The sequence below is a fragment of the Camellia sinensis genome, chromosome 12 (genome assembly GCF_055761805.1).
Source record: "Camellia sinensis isolate YWXY chromosome 12, ASM5576180v1, whole genome shotgun sequence".
Taxonomy (NCBI): Eukaryota; Viridiplantae; Streptophyta; class Magnoliopsida; order Ericales; family Theaceae; genus Camellia; species Camellia sinensis.
Genome location: NC_138972.1, coordinates 70,256,981 through 70,279,480, shown reverse-complemented (window position 1 = coordinate 70,279,480; position 22,500 = coordinate 70,256,981). Strand labels below are relative to the sequence as shown.

General features: G+C 38.4%; 2 protein-coding genes across 6 annotated transcripts in view; both read right to left on the bottom strand.

Moving 5' to 3' along the window:
* Window positions 1-13,013, bottom strand: part of RIF10 (polyribonucleotide nucleotidyltransferase) — a 66,504-nt gene extending 53,491 nt beyond the window's left edge. For all 5 annotated transcript variants that reach the window (XM_082898889.1, XM_082898890.1, XM_082898893.1 and 2 more), the window contains exons 1-2: window positions 12,574-13,013; window positions 8,077-8,145 (exon numbers count right to left, since the gene is read on the bottom strand). In XM_082898889.1, the coding sequence (XP_082755015.1) occupies window positions 8,077-8,145; window positions 12,574-12,858 (354 nt within the window). In that variant the 5' untranslated portion in view covers window positions 12,859-13,013. The remainder of the gene's footprint in view (window positions 1-8,076; window positions 8,146-12,573) is intronic.
* LOC145804552 (ethylene-responsive transcription factor RAP2-3-like) lies at window positions 3,958-4,779 on the bottom strand. The gene has a single exon (XM_082898894.1). It carries the CDS (start codon window positions 4,762-4,764, stop codon window positions 3,973-3,975), a length of 792 nt encoding a protein of 263 aa, XP_082755020.1. The 5' UTR covers window positions 4,765-4,779; the 3' UTR covers window positions 3,958-3,972.
* Window positions 13,014-22,500: the final 9,487 nt, after the last annotated feature.

Genomic DNA, 22,500 nt, shown 5'->3' with positions numbered 1-22,500 from the left:
GCGTCATGCTTAAGAAAAAAGGTACTGGTGAATCAATTGAAATTTCTGCTTTAATTAGCGATGTTGCGGCCAACAAGGCTGCAAATTACCAGCGCAGGTTTGATGATAAGCCACGGGTCTGGTGTGATTTTTGCAACAAGCCTCGCCATACACGCGAAACGTGTTGGAAGATCCATGGCAAACCTGTCAACTGGAAAAGCAGCAAACAAGAAGAGAAGAATCGTGGCTTTCCTACCGCTAATGAAGCCGATTCAGGTCCCTTCAACAAAGAGCAGATTGATCAACTCTTAAAGCTGATAAAATCCAACTCCTCATCCGGTACTCCTAGTGTTTTGTTGGCATAAACAGGTAGAAATCCTAAAGCCTTCTCTTGCCTAAACTTCTCTCCGTGGATCATAGATTCCGGTGCCTCCGATCACATGACTAGTTTTTCACATTTATTTAGTACCTATTTCCCTTGTTCTGGTCATGACAAAATCAGAATAGCCGATGGTAGTTTTTCACCTATTGCAAGAAAAGGATTTATTAAACTAACTGAGAAAATTAATCTCAATGCTGTTCTTCACGTCCCCAACTTAGTCTGTAACCTTTTGTCTGTCAGTAAACTATCTAAGGATTCTAATTGTCGTGTTACATTTTTTGAATCCCATTGTGAATTTCAGGACCAGAACTCGGGGATGATGATTGGGCGTGCTAGGATGCTTGAAGGTCTTTACTACTTTGATGAAGTACCTGTTAGTAATAAAAAAGCTCAAACCTTTAATAGTACTAGTTCAATCTCTGTTCGAGAAAAAATAATGCTATGGCACTATAGGCTAGGACATCCTAGTTTTCTTTATCTGAAACATTTATTTCCAGAATTATTTAAAGGGTTTGATTGTTCTTCTTTTCATTGTGAAAGTTGCATTTTTGCAAAATTTCATCGCTCTACTTATTTGCCAAAAACTTACCAGGCTTCCAAACCTTTTTATTTGATTCATAGTGATGTTTGGGGCCCTTCTAAAATCACTACTCTTTCTGGTAAAAGATGGTTTGTTACATTTATTGATGACCATACCCGCTTATGTTGGATTTATTTGATGAATAAAAAATCTGACGTGAAAAATTTATTCACAAATTTTTACAATATGATTGAAAACCAATTTCAAACCAAAATTGGTATTTTACATTCTGATAATGGAACAGAATATTTCAATGAGCAGTTGGGTGAGTTTTTGGAAAAAAAGAGGATTTTTCATCAATCTACATGTCGGGATACCCCTCAACAAAATGGCATTGCAGAACGAAAAAATAAACATCTACTTGAAGTAGCACGTGCTATAATGTTTTACATGCATGTTCCTAAATATTTATGGGGTGAAGCAATTTTAACAGCCTCTTATTTGATAAACAGGATGCCTACAAAGGTGTTAACATACAAAACACCTTTTGATTGTCTCAAAACTTTTTTTCCTGACACGAGGTTGTTTTCTGATTTACCCGCCAAAGTTTTTGGATGTACTGCCTATGTTCATGTTCCCAGTCAATTTCGTTCAAAACTTGACCCCCGTGCTATAAAATGTGTTTTTTTGGGTTATTCCTCAAACAAAAAGGGGTATAAGTGTTTCGATCCTCAAACCAAGAAATTTCATGTGAGTATGGATGTGTCATTTGTGGAAACAAAATCCTATTTCCCCAACACTTCTCTTCAGGGGGAGACAAGTGGAGTAGAAGACCGTTTTTGAGATATTTCTATCCCGCTCCCCAATGTCATTTATTGAAAAAATATATGTATTATTGATTGATTAATGTTGATACATATATTACAAATGGTGAGTGGCTCATTATATAGGAGAGGGTCAGTGTAGTAGGTGAGGAGTAGGTGAGGAGTAGGTGGTGGTAGGTGATGGTAAATTGGTGATAGGTGATGGTAAATTCTAACAGCCCCCCGCAAACTCAAGGAGGATAGAAACTAACCAACTTGAGTTTGAAGAGAGGAACAAAACAAGAAAATACATAAAAATAAAAAAGGATAGGAGACACTGTATGGTCGTGTCAGACCATTGGTGAAGACACGGAATGGTGGTGTCATAACGTTGTAGAGGACACTGTATGGGGGTGTCAGACCGATGTAGAAGACAGTTTATGGGGTCATGTCGGACCGTTGTAGAAGACAGTTTATGGGGTCATGTCGGACCGTTGTAGAAGACAGTTTATGGGGTCATGTCGGACCGTTGTAGCAGACAATGTTGTGACAGTTGTTGTGACAGTTTACGGAGTCTTGCTGGACTCTTGTAGAAACTAACCGGAATCAATGTCGGGACAGTTTACAGAGTCTTGTCGGACCCTTGTAGAAACTAACCGGAATCTATGTCGGGACAGTTTACAGAGTCTTGTCGGACCCATAAAGGAGCTAACCGGAATCAATGTCGGAACAGTTTACAGAGTCTTGTCGGACCCATAAAGGAGCTAACCGTAATCAATGTCGGGACAGTTTACAGAGTCTTGTCGGACCCTTGAAAAAGTTGCACCCTCAAAAGGTGTGCCTAATTTTGTCGAAAGGCGTGCCATCAAAAGGCGTGCCCAATTCATCAAAAGGTGTGCCGGACATGATGGCGAGGCACGTGGGCGCCTTGGCTTGCGTGCCCGTTTGTCGGCTGGTGGCAAGAGGCGCGCGATGCGCGTGGCTGCCTTGGCTATTTAACCAAGGTTGATGCTGAGGCTGAGGCAGAGAAAAGCTGCGAAAAACCTCTGAAAAAAACTTCGTTGTGCTGAGAGAGAAAGTCTGAAAAACTCTTCGTTGTGCTGAGAGAGAGAGTCTGTAACACTCTGTGGCGAGAGATATTCTGTAACACTCTGTTGCCCAGAAAATGGCCTCGTCTTCCCGCGGGCTGCTCACCCTCTTTCCCGACCTCAACGAGTCAACGAGAGAGAGAACTGGTGCGGTGGCACTGGAAACTCAACCAAGTGCCCCGGAGTTTGCTCCGTTGAACTTTCCGATGCGGTCTGTGGAGCAAAGAATGGCAGTACAGTCGGATGTGGAGGCCAATCAGTATACACTGAAGTCATGTGTGGAAACCATGACGGCGGTCACAAACCTGTCGAACCGGCTACAGAGTAGGACAAATGAGGTGCAGCAGTTAACCTCCCAGCTGGCTCTGCTCCAACGCATGTATAAAGATGCGCGAGCAGAGATAAGTGTGCTAAAGGCGGAAAATAAGGAGCTGAAGCGGAAGGCCACCGTGATGTTCCGATTCGGGGGTCCGCCATATGCTGCAGTGGAGGAGTATGGAGGAGGCAACTTGCTTGGTGGTCTAGGAAGCATGGAGGCTGGGCAGTCACGGGACAACCAAGGGAAAAGTAAGAAGAAGAGACCTGCAGCAGAATAGAGAAGAAAAATCCCACTGTGGGTGTGGTTGTTGTTTTGTGTGTTTGTTTGTTTGTTTGTTTGTTTGTTTTTTTTTTTTTTTTTTTTTTTTGCTGTAAAAATGGGATCGGGGTTGATCCTAGTGTAAAAAATGTGATCGGACCGAGATGGTGAATGGATTGTGGAATTTTATTTTATTTTATTTTATTTATTTATTATTATTTATTATTATTTATTTTTTTATTTTTTGTTTTATTTTTTAAAAATATATATATATATATATATATGAAAACAAAAAAAAAATAAATAAATAAATAAAGATGGGGATAAGAGAAGAAAAAGAAAAGAACTTGTCAAAAAACAGAAGGACATGGCACGTGGGTGGAGGAAAAAGTAAAGTGAGAGAGAGATGTCGTGCATGTGTATGCCATGTGTGAGATTCTATATGTTCTTCTTTCTGATTGTTTTATTTTTTTTTTTTTTTATTTTATTATTATTATTATTATTTTTTTATTTGGTGATTTCAAGATGAGAACCTCATGAACATGTATAGAAAGGTTTTCAAAGCAGAGTTGGAATTTCCGCCATGGATTTCCTCTGAAGCTCGGAGGTTAAGTTCGAAACTCCTAATAGGGTTGTTGGGGTTGGAACCCAAACTCCATGAATTGATTCTTAATCTGAGTCGACTCGGGGTTGACGCACTGCCTCTTAGCCGGTGGCGGCAGTGGTGGCGGTGATTGAGCAAAGTTGAGCTTGGCCTTATCACCGCGGATACGTTTGGCGGCCTCGTCGTAGGCTCTGGCTGCTTCCTCAGCCGTGTTGTAGGTTCCGAGCCAGACTCGGACGCCTTTATGAGGATCGCGAATCTCAGCCGCCCACTTCCCCCATGGCCTTTGCCTGATTCCTCTGTACGCGTTCTTTCGAGTCCTCTGAGTCTCACTTTTCGTCCGCGCAGCTTTCTCGCTCGTCCCTTTGTTGAGTTGCTTCGGCTTGCGAGATTTGGTCTTCTTCTCAGACTGATTTGAACTTGAAAGGTCCAGACCGAAGTGATCGGAGAACGGATCGAGCTCCGACCAGAGATCGTCCGTCATCAGTTTCCGGCCGCAGTGGGCTGGGACGAAGTCGGAGATGATAGCACCGCCGCACATCTTCTTGGCGTTACTTCTGTAGAGAGAGAGAGTTTTAGAAGAAGAAGAGGTTTGATTGAAGAGGTTGATGGTGAGTATGGAGATTGGGGTTATGATAGCAACTAGAGAGAGAACCAAAGAGAGAGATTTGCAGAGAGAGAGTTTTCTCTTGGGAGAGTCTAGCAATGGTTGGTTAGCAAAGTTCGATTCGTGGCCTGTTTTCTTCCGGCGAGAATGGAGTCGGAACTGGCCGTTCTTGGTCGGTTTCTTCGTAACCGGTACTGTCAACATATGTGACGAAGAAAGAAAGAAGAGGGCTAATAGCAGAGTTCTTCAATAGTGAGGAGAGGAAGATGAAGTTACAGCGGAGTGAGGGTATGTGTAGAGGTCCGGCGGGCGGCCAAGGCGAGGCTGCCGCCCGCCGGTGAAGCAGAATGATCAGGTTCTTAACCTTGCTCTGATACCATGAAAAAATATATGTATTATTGATTGATTAATGTTGATACATATATTACAAATGGTGAGTGGCTCATTATATAGGAGAGGGTGAGTGTAGTAGGTGAGGAGTAGGTGAGGAGTAGGTGGTGGTAGGTGATGGTAAATTGGTGATAGGTGATGGTAAATTCTAACATTTATCCTACACAAAAACCACATCTGTCTGATAATGATCACTTAGGAGAACCAAGTTCTATGGTGCCTAGTCAAGAAGATTCTTGTTTAGAGGGAGAAGTACTACAAAATTATCTAAATCCTGAGCTTCAGGTTTATACTAGGAAGCGATTTCATCTGAGGAATAATGACCCGAATGTCCATCCTAATGACCCGAATGTCCACCCGAGTTCTGGCATCGAAATTTTAGGTAATCCTATTCCTTCTATTTCCGACCTTGATGTTCCTATAGCAATTAGGAAAGGTGTCCGAAATTGCATTAAACATCCTATTGCAAATTACCTCTCCTATCAAAGACTGTCTAAAAACCATAGAGCTTTCACATTTAGGATTTCACACTTGTTTGTTCCAAGGAATATACAGGAAGCATTGGATGATCCGAATTGGAAATTAGCAGTCATGGAGGAGATGAATGCTTTAAGAAGAAGTGGTACTTGGGAGATAGTTGATCTACCCAAAGACAAGAAAACAGTTGGGTGTAAATGGGTGTTTACGATAAAATGTAACGCAGATGGAAGCGTTGAGAGATACAAGGCGAGACTGGTGGCTAAAGGCTTCACTCAAACTTATGGGATCGACTATCAGGAGATGTTTGCTCCTGTTGCTAAAATAAATTCCATCAGAGTACTGCTATCTCTTGCAGTAAATTCAGATTGGCCTCTACATCAACTTGACATTAAAAATGCATTTCTCAATGGTGATCTTGAAGAGGAGGTGTTCATGAGCCTACCGCCGGGATTTGAGCAGAGACTTGGAAGCGACAGAGTATGCAGATTGAACAAGTCATTATACGGACTCAAACAATCACCAAGAGCGTGGTTTGAACGCTTTGGGAAGGCAGTTATCAGTTGTGGCTTCTCGCAGAGTCAAGCAGATCACACAATATTTTATAAACATTCAAAAAACAGTAAAATTGCAATTTTGATTGTTTATGTTGATGACATCATTTTAACTGGTAATGATGAAGCAGAGTTAGCAGCCCTCAAAGAGAAACTCGCAAAAGAATTTCACATTAAGGATCTGGGAGCCCTCAAGTATTTCCTCGGAATGGAATTTGCAAGATCCAAGGAAGGTATATTCGTTAATCAGAGAAAATATGTTCTTGATCTCCTTGGAGAAACAGGTATGCTTGGTTGTAAGATGGTGGAGACTCCGATCGAGCATAACTTGAAATTACAAGCTGCTAAGGCTGAAGAAGTCAAAGAGAGGGAACAATATTAGCGACTTGTAGGGAAATTGATTTACTTGTCTCATACGCGGCCTGATATTGCCTTTGCAGTCAGCATGGTAAGTCAGTTCATGCACTCACTAGGGGCAGAGCACTTTGAGGCCGTTTATAAGATCTTAAGATATTTGAAAGGAACTCCAGGGAGAGGCTTACTGTTCAAGAAACATGGACATCTTCAAGTTGAAGTATACACAGATGCAGAATGGGCAGGAAGTGTTACAGACAGGAGATCAACATCCGGATACTGCTCCTTTGTAGGTGGGAACCTAGTTACATGGCGGAGTAAAAAACAGAATGTGATAGCTAGAAGTAGTGCAGAAGCAGAGTTCAGATCTGTTGCCCATGGAGTCTGTGAAGTAATGTGGATTAAAAGAATTCTTGAAGAATTAAAGCTTTCTCACCCGACACCTATGAAGGTCTATTGTGACAACAAAGCAGCTATATCTATAGCTCATAATCCAGTTCTACATGATCGCACAAAACATATAGAAGTGGATAAACATTTCATCAAGGAGAAAATCAATGCTGGCATAATCTGTATGACCTACCTTCCAACAGGTGAACAATTAGCTGATGTGCTAACGAAGGGACTACACAAGAAACAATTTGATAAGCTGACTAGCAAGCTGGCTATGGAAGATATCTTCAAACCAGCTTGATGGGGAGTGCTGGAAATTTGTGTTAATGTATATAATAAGATAGTGGCATGTATATAATATGATAGTGGTGTTGGTGGCAGGTAGTGGCATGTATAGAATATGATAGTGGTGTTGGTGGCAGATAGTGGCGTTGGTGGCAGATAGTGGCATGTATATAATATGATAGTGGTAGTTAGTGGTAATATATAATATGTAAGTGGCATATAATGGGTTATAATGATGTTTGTAATATCTCCTATATAAGGAGTGTCATTTGGTCTTGTAAGATAAGAAGTTTTGAATATAACAGAATCATATTTTCGGAATATGATTCTAATAAAGTCCAAACAACAAAAAAAATGATAAAGCAATTAGTAGAGCAGCAGTAGGAGCAAACATCTTCAGCACATAAAGTTTTAATGACACATCCGGCTGTAAGCCTCCAGAGAGCAAAGAAGTGCAATCTTGCAGCATAGAACAGTAGTTCAAATCAAGATTAAGGCACTAAAATATGATTCTGTTGAATAGCTTGATATACATTATTTGGATCCATCATTTATTATGACACCCAAATGAATTTAGTACCACTTGCTAGGCCTAATATAAGAGAGTGGCCCAAGTCCAGGAAGAGGGCCTTGCAAGTTCCATAGATAGAACTTCAAACCTTCACCTACTAGTTAAGATATGAAACTTCACCAGGCAAACTCCGATTTAATAGCTTGCAATAACCAGACACTATATTGTGTCACTTGAGGAATTCATTTCAATTGAAGACTTGCATGTATGCACTATTTGCCTATAAAACTAAAATAAGCAGCTGTGTGCAGGTCTAAACATGATAACTAAGATAATGACATCACAATGAACCCTTGTCAGATCTAACTAATTAAAAGGAAACTTCTAGTTCAGCAATCAAACTAAAGCCCAGATCCAGAACGATATTAATATGTTTTGACTTTTGAGAATATTAAAATTTGAAACAGGCATAGATATGCACTTACAAACATATATGCAGATGTATATGGAGAGAGAGAGAGAGAGAGAGAGAGAGAGAGAGCCATATCATACAGTTTCTCCATCTGTTACTGTAACAGCAGCACTAGCTTGTCTCCCCATGTGACCTGTCTCAACCAATATCTGTGAAAAGCAACAAAATCACATATTTATACAAAGAAGCATAGTTAAAAATGTTATTTCCTTCCTTTTAGTATTGATGAGTGAGTGTATATGCACAAGTCTTACGCAATCAATTGGATCATATAGGTAACCCTTCAATACAACATAGGTCCTCTAAAGGGCCTCAATAAACAGGTAAAGGCAAAAAGGACAGAGAATGGATTCCTTGGAGAGTGCACATCCACTCTACTGAGCTTAAAATCACGGAACAACATTCGATGCAGGAATTTTCATGAGTTACTAAGAAGGAAGATGAGACTCTTAACAAAATCAATTCCAAAGAAAAGAAAATGGTCTATCCATACTCGTATAAAAAATCAAGATTATGCACAACAATTTTCAATAAAAAACTCAGTATCACTTATTTGTAGCAATGTTGATGCAGATAACACAAGGCCCAAGGAAGAGTAAAATTAAAGAAGAGCTTAACTTTCAAAATTGGCATGATTTCATACTGCGGCTGCAGGGGCTATTAAAATTATAATTATTATAGCTTTTGGCTTAGTACAGTCTTATTTAATGATTATCAAGGACAATTTTGAACCTGGTTAGCTTTTCATATGTTTTACTCGGTTTCATTTGTCGGGGAGGTTGGAAACTTTCATTATGGGCTGTAGAGTGGGCAAGATCCAATAGGCTTTTCTCTGTGGGATTACTTATTTAAGTCTGGATCTGGTTTGGTAGGATTTAGAAGTTCAAATCCAGCCCAACTTTTGGCTTTTGTGTGGTCATCAAGTTGTTGAAATCCCTTATGTGATGTACTAGCTTATTGGGGCAATAAAATGAAGACATCTTATACAACCTATTATTTTTGGATATGTTGTCGTTGTGAAGTGAAGCCCCATATAGCCTAAATACAAAAGAAATGTGCAGTATGTAAGCGTGATGGCACCCTCATTTTAATAACTAGCTTTTGGGTTGAGTTCTACCCCAAAACGTGTAAAATGGTATAAGAGCCGAAAGTACTTAGGGATGGGTAAGGTGTGTGTCCCTGGCCTGCACCCTGCCAAGTGAACATGTTGCGAGTGAGGGAGCGTGCGAGGCAAAGTCCTACATCGTCTAAATACAAAAGTAATGTGCAGTATATAAGCATGAAGGCATCCTCATCTTAATAACTAGCTTTTGGGATTGAGTGCTACCCAAAACTGTGTACCAAATGTATCTCACCTTAGGTACAAATGCCTAAAAGAATAGATCTGATTGCGTAAGCTTCCTTAAAAAAAAAAAATAGGAAAGAATAAACGAAAGAAAGAAGAATAAGTCAGCACTAAACAGCCAAGTATTGATCTCTGCTACTATACACAGCATCCTAAACAGCCCCAAATTCCTATAAAGCCCTCCAATTGCAATCCCTCATTAATTTCAGACACAATATTTGTAGGAGTGTGTTTCTGCATGCATCCTACATCGATCTTCTCACTGGTAACATGATTTTTAAGAAATGATGGACCGAACAACTCCATAACATGTTAAATGCGGCTTCCCTCCCGTAGCAAAGGGGGATATAGTGAGCTATCTTAAAGAGTTGTATCTTCACAATGAATTCTCATTATCAAATGCTCTATGATTTTTGTGGCCCCTCTATTCTTGAAAAAATGCAAAGGGCTAACGTGCCTTTAGAGATTGCGGGTATGTTTGGTTTGAGTTTGGGAGATGAGTTTTAGAGATAAAAAGTACGAAAAGTTGTTTGGTTTGGTTTTTTTCAAAAGATGTTTTGGAAAATTATTTTGAGAGAGAGTTTTGAAAAAAGTGATTGATTTGATGTGTATGAGAGAGAGATTTGTTTGGAAAACTTGTAAACCAAACAAGTTTTGAAAAAAAAATTTGGGAAAATTTGTTTGGTTTGATTACTTTTGAAAACTTATTTGTAGAGAATTTTTCCCAAAAATTTTTCGGAAACACAAACCAAACAAGGCCTGCATTTTAGGGTAAATTACACTTTGCCCCCCCCTAAAGTTTCACCGATTTTCCACTTTAGCCCTTTAAGTTTGATTTTTCCCATTTTGGCCCTTCATGTTTACAATCCTTCCCAATTTACTCCTAGATTAATTTCTATCCAAAAAACTAATAGAATCTGCCACATCACCAACACATCAGCTCCACGTGTGATGTAAATAATTCACTAAAGATGCAAAAAATGAAAAATTGTAATTCTTTTTTAGTCTTTAGTGAACTTTTTTTCAAATTTATTCATAAACATTATTACATTATAGATGCATCTAGCTTAGATACACCTAAAAAAATAAAAATAAATTTAACTAAAAGAAAGAAAAAAAAATTCACTAAAGACGGAAAGAAAAAAAAAACGATAGTAAACTTTTCATTTCAGAATTGACGATACAGGTATTTGAGTAAGTATATATATATTTTTTGTCTTTAGTAAACTTTTTTCTTTTTTTAGTTAAATTTGTTTTTATTTTTTTAGGTGCATCTAATCTAGATGCATCTATAATGTAATAATGTTTATGAATATATTTGAAAGAAAAAGGTTACTAAAAAAAAAAATTCAATTTTTTTGTTTTCTATTTTTCATTTTTTGCATATTTAGTAAATTTTTTAAATCACACATGGAGCTGATGTGTTGGTGATGATGTGACAGATTCTGTTAGTTTTTTGGATGAAAGTCAGTCTAAGACTAAAGTGGGAAGGATTGCAAACATGAAGGGCCAAAGTGGGAAGGATCGCAAACATGAATGGCCAAAGTGGGAAAAATCATACTTAAAGGGCCAACGTGGAAAATGGGTGAAACTTTAGAGGGGCAAAGTGTAATTTACCCTACATTTTTTGTGTGTACTGCACCTTGGGTGAAAATTCTGACAATTGATAACTTTATTTGGGGAGAGAACAGGATTACTTGAATGTGCAAAGTACAAGAAAAATACAACACTCATCTTCTTTTGAATTGGCTGGGAGCGTGGAATATTTGGCATGTCTTGCTCTCTTTATTTGGGGTTCAATGGGTCTCTAGAGATGGTGAAAGACACATAGGGCAGGTACCCAGTTAGAAGTGTCAGACCTGCCTGAAACATGGCCGATTAGCCCCTTCTAGTTTACTTGAGAGAAGAAAGAGGAGCTCATTTGAGAATAAGGAGCCACCAATAGTCAAGATGAAGAGTTGTTTATGAGCTCCTTGTATTCTTGGTATTCGTGGCGGTGATCATTTTCCATGATGTTTTGTGGAAATGTAATTTGAAGGAATAGATGCTTTGTTATTGCATTTAGTTTGAGCTTTGTTTTGTTGGTGAGTGTGCAGTCCAGTAAGCCTTCGATGCATTTTGGTTACGCCCTTCTAGCCACTTTCATTAAAATAAAATAAAAAATTGACACTGAACCAAACGCAAAATTAATCCATTGAGGGTATGCTATTGTTCCAGTAGAAAAACAGAAATGCTTACTCAAATGAAATTGACAACACTGTTCTTAGTAAGAAAAAATGCAATGTCTTAAGAGTGAGACAAGATTTCTCCCTTGTCAACATGAATTTCATTTATCAGGTCATTTGTTAGACAGAAGACCTCCTTGTTGATAAGAAGGTGACCATACACTAGAATTCAAGCAGAAATTAAATGGAAGCCAAGGTTGGAAACCCAACAATAAGACCATCTGTAGTGGATGTGTTAAGCAGCTGTTTGTTAGCTTGGTAACTCACTTTCACTTTTTTTGCTCCAATGGAGCCATCAGCTATGCTGCTAATGGTGTCAAGTGTTAGAGAGTAAGTTAACCGTGTAGAGTGATTTAGTAGGTAGAGGAGGAGAGAGGAGAGAGAAGGTAGAGAGAGTTATACATATTTTATTCATTTTATTGTTTATATACACATTTATACACACTCAAGTAAACCTACACTTCCCTAAAACATATTTTAACATCTCCATTGCACCGCTCATTCAAACACTTAAACACACAAATATGGATCCCACTTTTACTATCTACAACCCCATTTTTTAGACCCACTCTCTAGAACCACTGATGAATCCCACCCACTTTCTAGAAGTAAGATGATTGGTTGATAATTATAAAAAACATGAGAGTGACTGTTTGGTTGGTCATTAGGCTTGAAAAGTGGGTCTAATTTTTGGGTTAAAATAACACTAATCTTTACTTATTTGAACAGTTTAACACACTATTTTAGCCATTTCACTGTGGATGCTCTAAGTACCCAAATTAAACTAAGTCCTGTGCCCCAAGAAGTTCAGTACGCTACATTTTTTCTTTTTTTTTTGGGTGTCATTCCAATCTATCAAGAACCATATGCTCAGTTAAATTGATTATATGCTCAGCTAAATTCATACCCTTTTTCGCCAACCCAACAATAAGTAGAACAAAAAAATACAAGAGAAACTTAAAACCCAATCACTATATAAAAATCCAAGCTTGACACAATTCACTTACATGCCTATCGCCGAATGGAATTTTGACAGAGTAAGGCTGAGTATACTGTGCTGCAATGCTCGCCGATTCTGAAACTTGCGATTCGACCGAGGCTTTAATACGAAATCGAGGAGGCCTCTTTGATGACGGAAAGAGAGAGAAAGAAGAAGGCAAGAGCAGAGTCTTTTGGGGGTGAAGATGGCAAGGGCAAAGAGAAGGGGAGAGAGAGAGTCTGTATCGATTGGAGTGAGTGAATTGAGGGAGTGAATGATGAGAAACGCCATGGAAGCTAGGTTTTGCTAACATTTTTGGTTCAGAGAAGAGTGTAATTGACACTGGTTGGTAAGCATGAGAGAGCTCAAATGCCAGTGAAAGAGAGACTTATCCGTTTGTTTCTCTCTCTAGAAAGAGAGGAGTTGATTTTCCAGCGGTTATTTATGCGCGGCGTGTCTTCGGTTCTTGACCTACCCTAGACATTTTGTTCAAATTTCAATAAAAAATTTATTTTTAATATAAAACACCCTAATAAATTTATGAGAAAATTGTTGAAAAATCTATTATAATAATTATTTAAGGTATTAGATTTAGTAAAAAAAAAAATTATTATTGGTGAGAGATTTATTATTTGTGAAATACTTTGGTGAAGTCATTTTATTTCCCTTATTTATTTAAATATTTGTCGAAATAAAATTTTATCTGTCCAAATTTTTTTGACTATTTGTTTAATTTTTTCCCCTTATTTATTCAAAAATCTGACCAAATTTGATTATTTATTCAAATCTTTCTTCTCTCTCTCTGTACCTGTTGCAATTTCTTTCATTATCAACAAACAACAACAACAAAAAATCAACAACAGCAGCCACAAAAAATCAACAGCGTATCACGACCCAACCTCAGGGGCTTAGGGATAGAATCGAAACTTACTAATTCATTCTAATCTTAATAAATTAAATGGCGTAAGCAGAGGTAGACTAGAAGTAAAAAGATAATCAAACAGAAAATTTACTTTGTTAATGATCGAAAATACATCCATGGAACTTTTATTATTTTATTATGCAGTGACAAACTTTTAGAAAAGAGAAAAAAAGAAAAGAAAAACAAAGGGTAACAGTTTGACATCAATTCCGTGCGAGTTCCACTATACGGGGTTACAGTTCTTCCTTACATCTCATCACCTGAAAGGATAACAGCTATAAGTACACAACAGAGTGAGAAATATTATGCCAAGAGTATATGGGACACAAAATAATCATGGATAGTCATTTAAGCTAAAACATTAACATAACTTAATTTGAATAAACAAATTATTCAAAGTGACAGAAATTGAAATACAGAAATTATGTAAATAAATAACCATAACCATGGTACAGAATAGAACAGAATAGAGGTCACTGGAGTGACAGTCAGAACAGAGGTCAACGGATCCATGACAAATAGAGGGCCACAAGGTAACCAATTAGAAGCCAATGGTTTATTTAAGTCCTCCAAGGTATGAGACTCTCGTGGTGGTACTTACAAAAAATAATTGCTTATAAAATTATTGTCAAATAATTTCTAAAATTTAAACAAACATATCCATGGGTTTCAATTTAAGAAAATAGAGTTTAGAAAATAATCAACGTAATTAAAACATTAATAGAATTTATAAAACACAAACTGCGTAAACTAAATTATGGTAATTCAAAACATACGTAAAATATATTATGGTGACTCAAGGTATAATATAACTCACCTTTATATTGATTCCTTACTGTTACTTCGCCGCTCACCGAAATTTCCCTTTTTACGGACTGATTACATCTCCCGTACCCCTTACTTCTACCCGAAGCATCCTTTATATAGGTGCTTCCTGGGCATCTCTTTTTCATTCATTTACCTTCTCCCCCAAGGAACCACGTGGTATCGCCACGTGGGCCTCTTTTTGCTGGCATGCTTATCTGTGCTGATTCTTTTTTTATTATTATTTTTTATTTATCTACAATAACTATTGCCTTAATTTACATTGACCATAGGTCATACAATAATTGCACAATAACTCCTAATTTAAAATTAAAATACATTTTCGCATATACATTTATAAATTCAAAATTTTATTTACTTTAATTCAGCATTTGGGGTGCCACATTTCTCTCCTCTTAGATGGAAGTTTGTCCCAAAACTTAATGTACCTTGATTTTTGAAAAGGTGTGGGTATGTAGTCCGCATTTGACTCTCTGTTTCCCACGTAGCTTCTTCAACTCGATGATTTCTCCACAAGACTTTTACAAAGAGGTATAGTCTTGTTTCGAAGAACCTGATCACGACGATCGAGAATCTACATTGGTTGTTCTTCATAAGAGAGATCTTTTTGAACTTCCAAGTTCTCATAATCAACAATATGTTCTGGATCTCGAAGATACTGTCGAAGCATCGAAACATGAAACACATTGTGGACATTGGACAGTTTAGGTGGTAGTGCAATGCGATATGCCACAGGACCAAGCCTTTCTAGTATCTCGAATGGTCTGATGTAACGTAGGTTTAATTTTCCTCGCTTTCCAAATTGGATAACCCTTCTTGTTGGTGAGATCTTTAAGAATACGTGATCTCCTATTGGGAATTCCAAGTTTCATCTCTGTGTATCTGCATAGCTTTTCTGGCGACTCTAAGCAGTGCAAATTCACTTTTGGATGAGTTAGATTTTATCACTTGTGATTTGCACGATCTCGGGGCCTAATAGTTTCCTGTCTCCAACTTCCGTCTAACACAGAGGTGATCGACATCTCCTTCTATACATGCTTTGTGCGGTGCCATTCCAATGCTTTCTTGGTAATTGTTATTATAGGCAAATTTCACTAAAGGTAGATGTTCATCCCAATTACCTTTGAGGTCTAACACGCACAGACTTAACATATCCTCCAAAGTCTATATTATTTTTTTAGATTGCCCATCAGTTTGCGGGTGATAAGCAGTGCGAAACTTCAATGTAGTCCCCAAAGCCTCTTGCAATTTGTTCTAGAAGTGAGACACGAAGCGAGGGTCTTGGTCAGATACGATTGAAATTGAGGTGCCATGCAAACGAATGATTTCCTTGTGGCAAACTTACGAAGGGAGTATGTGATTTTAATTAGTAGAAAATGGGCTGACGTTGTCAATCGGTCTACTATAACCCATATTGCATCATTCTTCAAGATTGACTATGGCAGCCTGACCACGAAATCCATAGTAATGTGTTTTCATTTCCATTTAGGAATAGGGAGTGGTTGCAGCATTCTCGCAAGTCTCTGATGTTCTACTTTAACTCGTTGACAATGAAAGTATTTGGAGACGTGGCTTGCTATGTCTATCTTCATTCCTGTCCACCAGTAATGTTCTTTCAGATCATGGTACATATTTGTATTGCCAGGGTGGATTGCAAACCTCGAGCTATGACCTTCTACCAGTATCTTCTTCTTGAGCTCTAGAATATTGGGTACACAAATTCTTAAGCTTTGGAATGTCGGGTACTCAAATTGGGAGTTATAATACCGGGAGCGGGGTACTAACAACTTAATCGGCTTTACCGAGATTGGAGCCAGAGAGGTGAAATATGTGTAAACCTAGAGCTGCAAGCAGAAAAAGATGGATGAAGTAAATAAGCAAATAAATAAGAAATACAAAGCAAAGATGAGCAGGAAATGTAAAATTGAACAGAATATAAAGCTGAACAGAAAAAGTAAATATGAGGTGTACCTCATAAACTCTCCAGTAGTCGCCGATTGAATTCGCCTTGCGGCGGGATACGGAGCTCATATAACAGTATAAGGTGACCAGGCCGGTGCCACCCTAGTCATACTCTGTCACCTATGATAGGTGCACCAGTGTCCCCAGAAGATATAACCCCACAGTATTTTTCCTGTTTGCAAATAGGGTAGTATCGAAGAGATACATAAGAAAGCTGCGGTTGTATTGGGCGACCTCATCTAGAGTAGCGGGTTGGGACTTAGAGAAATGATCAAAGAACCAACTATACCTTATCATTCCGTGACTGGTGATGTCTGGGATCGTTCCAAGAAGTTGACACTGTGTAGCTCTCTACTGCGTTATATTAGGATCGAATAGGATCGAACTGCCAACCCCAACCCGTAGGCCAGTGAGCATCGAGAAATCGTATGGAGTCAAAGTTAGCTCCCCGATCGATGAGAAGTGGAATGAGTCCGTAGTGTCCCACCATCTCTCTACTAGAGCCTCGTATAGCAGCGACTCAGCCTTATCTGTATGAGCTCTGAGCAGAAGGGCCAACGCTGGCAGTATCAACCAGTGCAAGAACCTCTGTGGGCAGTCTCTCATACCAACACCGGAGGCTGAATATGGATCCATAGCCACCAATCCTCCTAGCTATCACCTGTAAAATAGGGAGTATATGAAGCATTAACTAGTGGTCTACTTGTGAGATTTAACAATGTATCGAAACAAAAGAAGATTGCTTACCATGGAAGCATCGGCGAATAAGTGCTCTACGGGCTCTCACAGCAAGATGTCCTCATTTATCCCGGGGATGAGGTCCTCAAATCTCAAAATACTGCCTGGAGGCGGAGCATGTGTGCGTGGTCGGTAGGTGGCCGCATCAAATGACCTATCAACGAGGGGAGGCAACGCGAGAGCGTCCTCGGCCTCCATATCTATGCCTAAGATGGCCCCAATTCCAATGGCAGGGTCCGGGATGGGAACCTCGTCACTAGCCATGGAGAAAAGTAGAGAAAAGTGAAGAAAAAGTAAAGGGGATGAGTGAAAATAGGTAGAAATCCCAAATTTCAAACCCTAGGAGAGAGAAAGTGAAGAAATTGTGGAAAATCAAAGGGGAAAGAAGGAAAGTGTGGGCAAATATGAGAAAAACCAAGGGAAAAGCTCAAACTCCACCAAATCAAGTTTTGTTTGGCTTAAAATATAGAGGAGGGAAAGGGTTTCAAAGAAAATTTTGTGAGGATTTTTGGGTACTTCAAGGAAAGGGGAAATCTAGAGAGGGAGGGAGGTTAGAGAGAGAGGAGAGGGAGTTTCGGATGAGAGGGTGTGATAAAATAAGGGTTTGAGTTTGTTTAAAGCATGCTTGGCCCGTGGAATATCCGAAACTGCCCCTGCCGCTATCGAAGTCCGGCTGACTATTTTGAAGCCCGGCCGTGCTTTATTAAGGCCTAGTCGACTCTCAGTGTAAACTCAATTCATTTTTTTCCTTTATTTTATTTCTTGTATTATGGAGCTTTACTCTAAAAAGGAGAAGCAATAAAAAAAAAAAAACACAGTGAAGAAAAATAGTTAAAAAAGAGAGAAAAGAAAGAGAAGAAGAAAAACAATGAAAAAAAAAAAACAAAGGAACAAAGGAAAATAAAGGAAAAGAAAAATGAGTGGTTATAAAAGAAGAATTTTAGAAAAGAAAAGAGAGGAATTTTGTTCATTTTATTTGTTTCTTGATTTAATTGTGTAAACTTAGTTATTTAACTCATAGTTTAACTTATGGTTTGATTTGATTTGTTTAAAACTTTTAATTAGTTTGAACTTTTAATTGTTTTGCCTGAATCGTAGTTCGTTCCATTATTTCGTAAACAAACGATATTTTATGTACAGTTCATTCAGAGGAGTTTCAGAAAAAATCATTCGTGCCACAGTAAAATCATTATCCATTTTACAACCAAATTGAAATGTGGTGCGTTGTGTTCATTGTTTCAACACATGGGCAAATTGGCTTTCACTTTACTACATCGCATTGATTGCTTTGATTTTACATGTCTTTGTGCAAAATTTGTGTTTGCTTCTAATTCACCTTTATGCGTTGTGTCTTGATTTGAATTATCTCCATGGACTGTGTTTTCTGAGGCCTTCTTGGGAAGGGGGGAGTTAGTTTCGTTTTACCAAATTCTGAAATTTGTTTGTTCTTTCATCAATCAATATTTCCTCTTTCATGTGCGACGCGTTAGGATTGTTTACCTCTGTTAAAAACAGCAGGTGTGCTCGTTGTTCACACCATCTTTCCTGCTCTCGCATACGACGTATTAGGATTGCTTCCTTCAGTTAAAAATGGTAGGTATGCCTATTTGTCACACCATCTCTCCTCCTATTGCGTGCGACGCATTAGGATTGTTTCCATTTGGTTAAAAACATTGGGTGTGTCCCGGTGTTCACACCAGCTTTCCTTCTCTCGCGTACGATACGTTAGGATTGTTTACCTCGGTTAAAAACAGCAGGTGCGCTTGTTTGTTCACACCACATTTCCTCCTCTTGTGTGCGACGCGTTAGGATTGTTTACCTCGGTTAAAAACAGTAGGTGCGCCTGTTTGTTCACACCACATTTCCTCCTCTCGCGTGCGACGTGTTAGGATTGTTTACCTTGGTTAAAAATAGTAAGTGCGCCTTTTTGTTCACACTACCTTTCCTCTCGCGTGTGACGCGTTAGGATTGTTTACCTCGGTTAAAAACAACAGGTGCGCCTATTTGGTCACACCACATTTCCTCCTCTTACGTGTGACGCATTAGGATTGTTTACCCTCGGTTAAAAACATCAGGTGTGCCTGTTTGTTCACAACACCCTTTCTCCTATCGCGTGAGACGCGTTAGGATCTCGGTTGAGACCTCGAGTGCGCTCGATGGTTACGTCGCCCTTCACCCTTCCTACATCCTCGAGTGCGCTCGTAGTTTGGTTTGCATTTTCTTACATCCTTTCTACGTGAGATGTAGGTTGTTTTGTGCTTTCTTTGTCTTTTTCATGTGAGACGTGTCTGTTTATTCACTTTTTTTCGTGTGAGACACGGCGGGATTTATTTTGCTTTGATTTGTATTTTCATTCAAATGTTGCATTCTTGTTTAGATTATAACATTGTTTCATTGCTTCATTTACATTATGTTTCATTGCATTATTTCATTGCATGATCATAAGTTATTTGCTGCATTTCATATTGCATTTTGCCCTCGAGTTCAATCTTTGCATTTATGTCTTAATTTTTTGCCTGAGCTTTGCGGCCTTGTCAAATGGGTCATCTCTGGGTTTTGACATTCACTCACGTCACTTTATGACTTCGAGCTCTGTCAAAAAGGGGCAACTGTAGACACCCCATTTTTGACCGCTTGCAAGGCTCGAGCGCTTTGACCGGTACACTCGATAATGAAAGTGGTGTTGTGCATGGTTCAACGTCTCAACGAAGGGGCCATGTTTAAGCTTCGAAACAATGCCAAACCTACTATATTCCCACTGATTATACCCTAGAAATCCATTTTTACACATTGTACCACCCTGTGTTTTGTTTGAAACAGGAAAACAGGGGAACACATTGAGGCCCGACCGTGCCTTATTGTGGCACGGCCGGCCATCAATGTTTAGTCAGCAGTATGTCTTGCAGAAAACAGAGGGCAGTGACTAAAGGTAAAACAGAGCAGACCTAGGCAGACAAAGCTGTTCTTAGACATTCTGTATGCAACTCTTGTGCATCCTTGCTTACATCATTATTGTCAATTAATGCTCCGAGTATTGTCGTAATTAATTTATTTATTATTGTTATAATTAGTCTTATTAGTGTTATAATTATCATTATTGTTTATTTGTAATTGTTATAGCTAATTAACTTAGATAGTTAGTTTATTTCTCATGATTATCCTTGTTGTAATAGAGTAGTTAGCTAGTTAATTCTTTGCTTATTCATTCATTTGGTTTTGTAATAATTAGTTTAATTTGGACTTTCAGACTTTGATTTGCACCCTCTTGCACGAGAGCAAACATGTAATAAGTTGTATATCTTCCAACCCCACGTCTTTCTCCTTTTTACTTACTTGCTTCCGATGGTTAGAATAGAACATCATTTTTCAAATTAGCATTCTTATACGTTGCATCCATTGTCTTGCATGCATCCAAGGTTTGGCTCATCATACCAACCCAATATCAATGTTCAAATTCATTACTTGAATATGTGCTTTATCGTATATCTTGAATGAAATCATATGCCATGCTCATAGCCAGGCTTATAAAATACATAATGTGTGCATTGTATTTAGTCATATTGCATTAATTAGGAGCATGCATATTTTTCTAATTATTTTGCTTTGTTTTGCCTCGGAGTACTAGGTGAGTAATTTTGTGTTTTAGCATCTTGCATCAAATGTTTCTGTTACCATGTCAAAGCATACTTCTATGAGACTAATTGCTTAAATGATATAACTGTTTGAATACCTGTGGATGAAGGCCAGTTGCTTGAATTGGCATAGTTTGATTAATGTCCATTTTAAGCCCACTTTTTCGAGTGACAAATTCACAAAAAAATTTCAAATGAAATACGAAATCAAATGTTCAAATTCTTGCAAATTAGTCTATATTTGTGTGTGCGTTACATAGTAAAAAAATAGCTAATAAATCAAAACAAGAGCATATAACGTAAATAAAAATCACATCATGATTAGTAGAGGCCGATCTTTGATCGGGCAAGTGGGGTGCTCAATTCATGACCTTCCCCTCTCGTACCTAAGTTCCCGAGCTGAGACACTTTGGTGATGACAGACTAATGGCCTTTGGCACGAGTCACGGGTTTCCTAAATTATTCAAAAATATTTAGGTGACGACTCTATAATGTGGTAAAGCAGTTCATTTTTGGCATTTGATTCAAACATCAATTTTCTAAAAAGAATTGCAGGAGTTGGATTCTTTTGTGTTTTCACTGTTTCACATTGCACTTTTTGAAATCAGATTCAAAACCATGAAAGTCCAAACTATGGGGCTATTCGTATCCGAAAGGAGCATGAAAAGTCAAGCCACAGGTACTCGCTTGAGCGTAGCTTCTTTCGTTCGAGCGGAGGTTCAAAAATGTAAGTGGTTGCTCGAGCGCAACTTCCTTCACTCAAGTGGTCTGTAAACTCTACAAAAGTACTGGTTGTGTGAATTCTCCGCTCGATGGTCGCTCGAGCGCGAGACTGAAGTCTTCGCTCGAGCGCAACTCTTATCACTTGAGTGGTTTGCAACATTTGTAAACTTCTGGGAGCATGAACTTTACGCTCGAGCCAACTTTTGGTTGCTCGAGTGAGAGTGCAAAATACAGAGTGGTCGCTCGAGCACAGGTTCTGTCGCTCGAGCGGTGAGGCAGAATTCTGAAATTTTCAAATTGCTCTCAAGTTTCAAAATCCAATTCCAAACCAACAAAACACATTCTCTTGGGCTCAAAACTTGAGGAAACACATGCAAACTTGTAAAATATTAAGAATTAAAGATCATTTCATGAAATCAAGGCCCAAAAGCTTGCCAATTGTTCAAAATTCAACTTGAAACTTAAGAATATGATATGAACATGACATGCATGAATTGTTATGAACTTAAACTTTCCAAAACATGATTAATTAAGGTCAAATGGTAAGAAATGTGATGAATTCTTAAAACAAAATCAAGATAGACACATGAATGTGAGATTTGTTTGAAATTCAAACTCAAAATGTGATGAAAATACATGCATGCATGAATCATGCTCAATTCTATCATCTAAGTTTAATTCTTGTATTTAATCTTTTAACTCTCTTGAATTCACATGTTACTAACTCAATGTCACAAGTCTAGATTTGAATTCTTATCTAAAATTTTCAATTCCTTTGAATTTTAGCAAGTCTAGCTTGGTTCCTCTAATTTCTCCGCAATTAGCTTGTAATTCCCCTTTCTTTTGTTGATCTCAAGTCTCTCTCTTGGTCTCTCTTTCTCATACATTTTTGTAGGCTCTAAAGATGAGGAAATGAATGTGTATCTACTATCCTAGAGTCAGTTATTGGCCTTACATAGGCTTGATTAGGGGATTTATTAATTAGGCTTAATTGAGCATTATTTATTCTAATTATTTCATTCTGAATCAAATTTCAATTGAACCTACCATAATGTTCTAAAAGTTCCAAATAACACATAAACCAAGTCAATTTCGTGATCAGATGCCGATACGGCATTCAATTCGCAGAACAAAACAAAAATACAAACAGATA

Bases quoted from the DNA above. Each gene is read 5' to 3' on its own strand.
- LOC145804552 (XM_082898894.1), bottom strand. From the start codon at position 4,764: ATGTTGACAGTACCGGTTACGAAGAAACCGACCAAGAACGGCCAGTTC.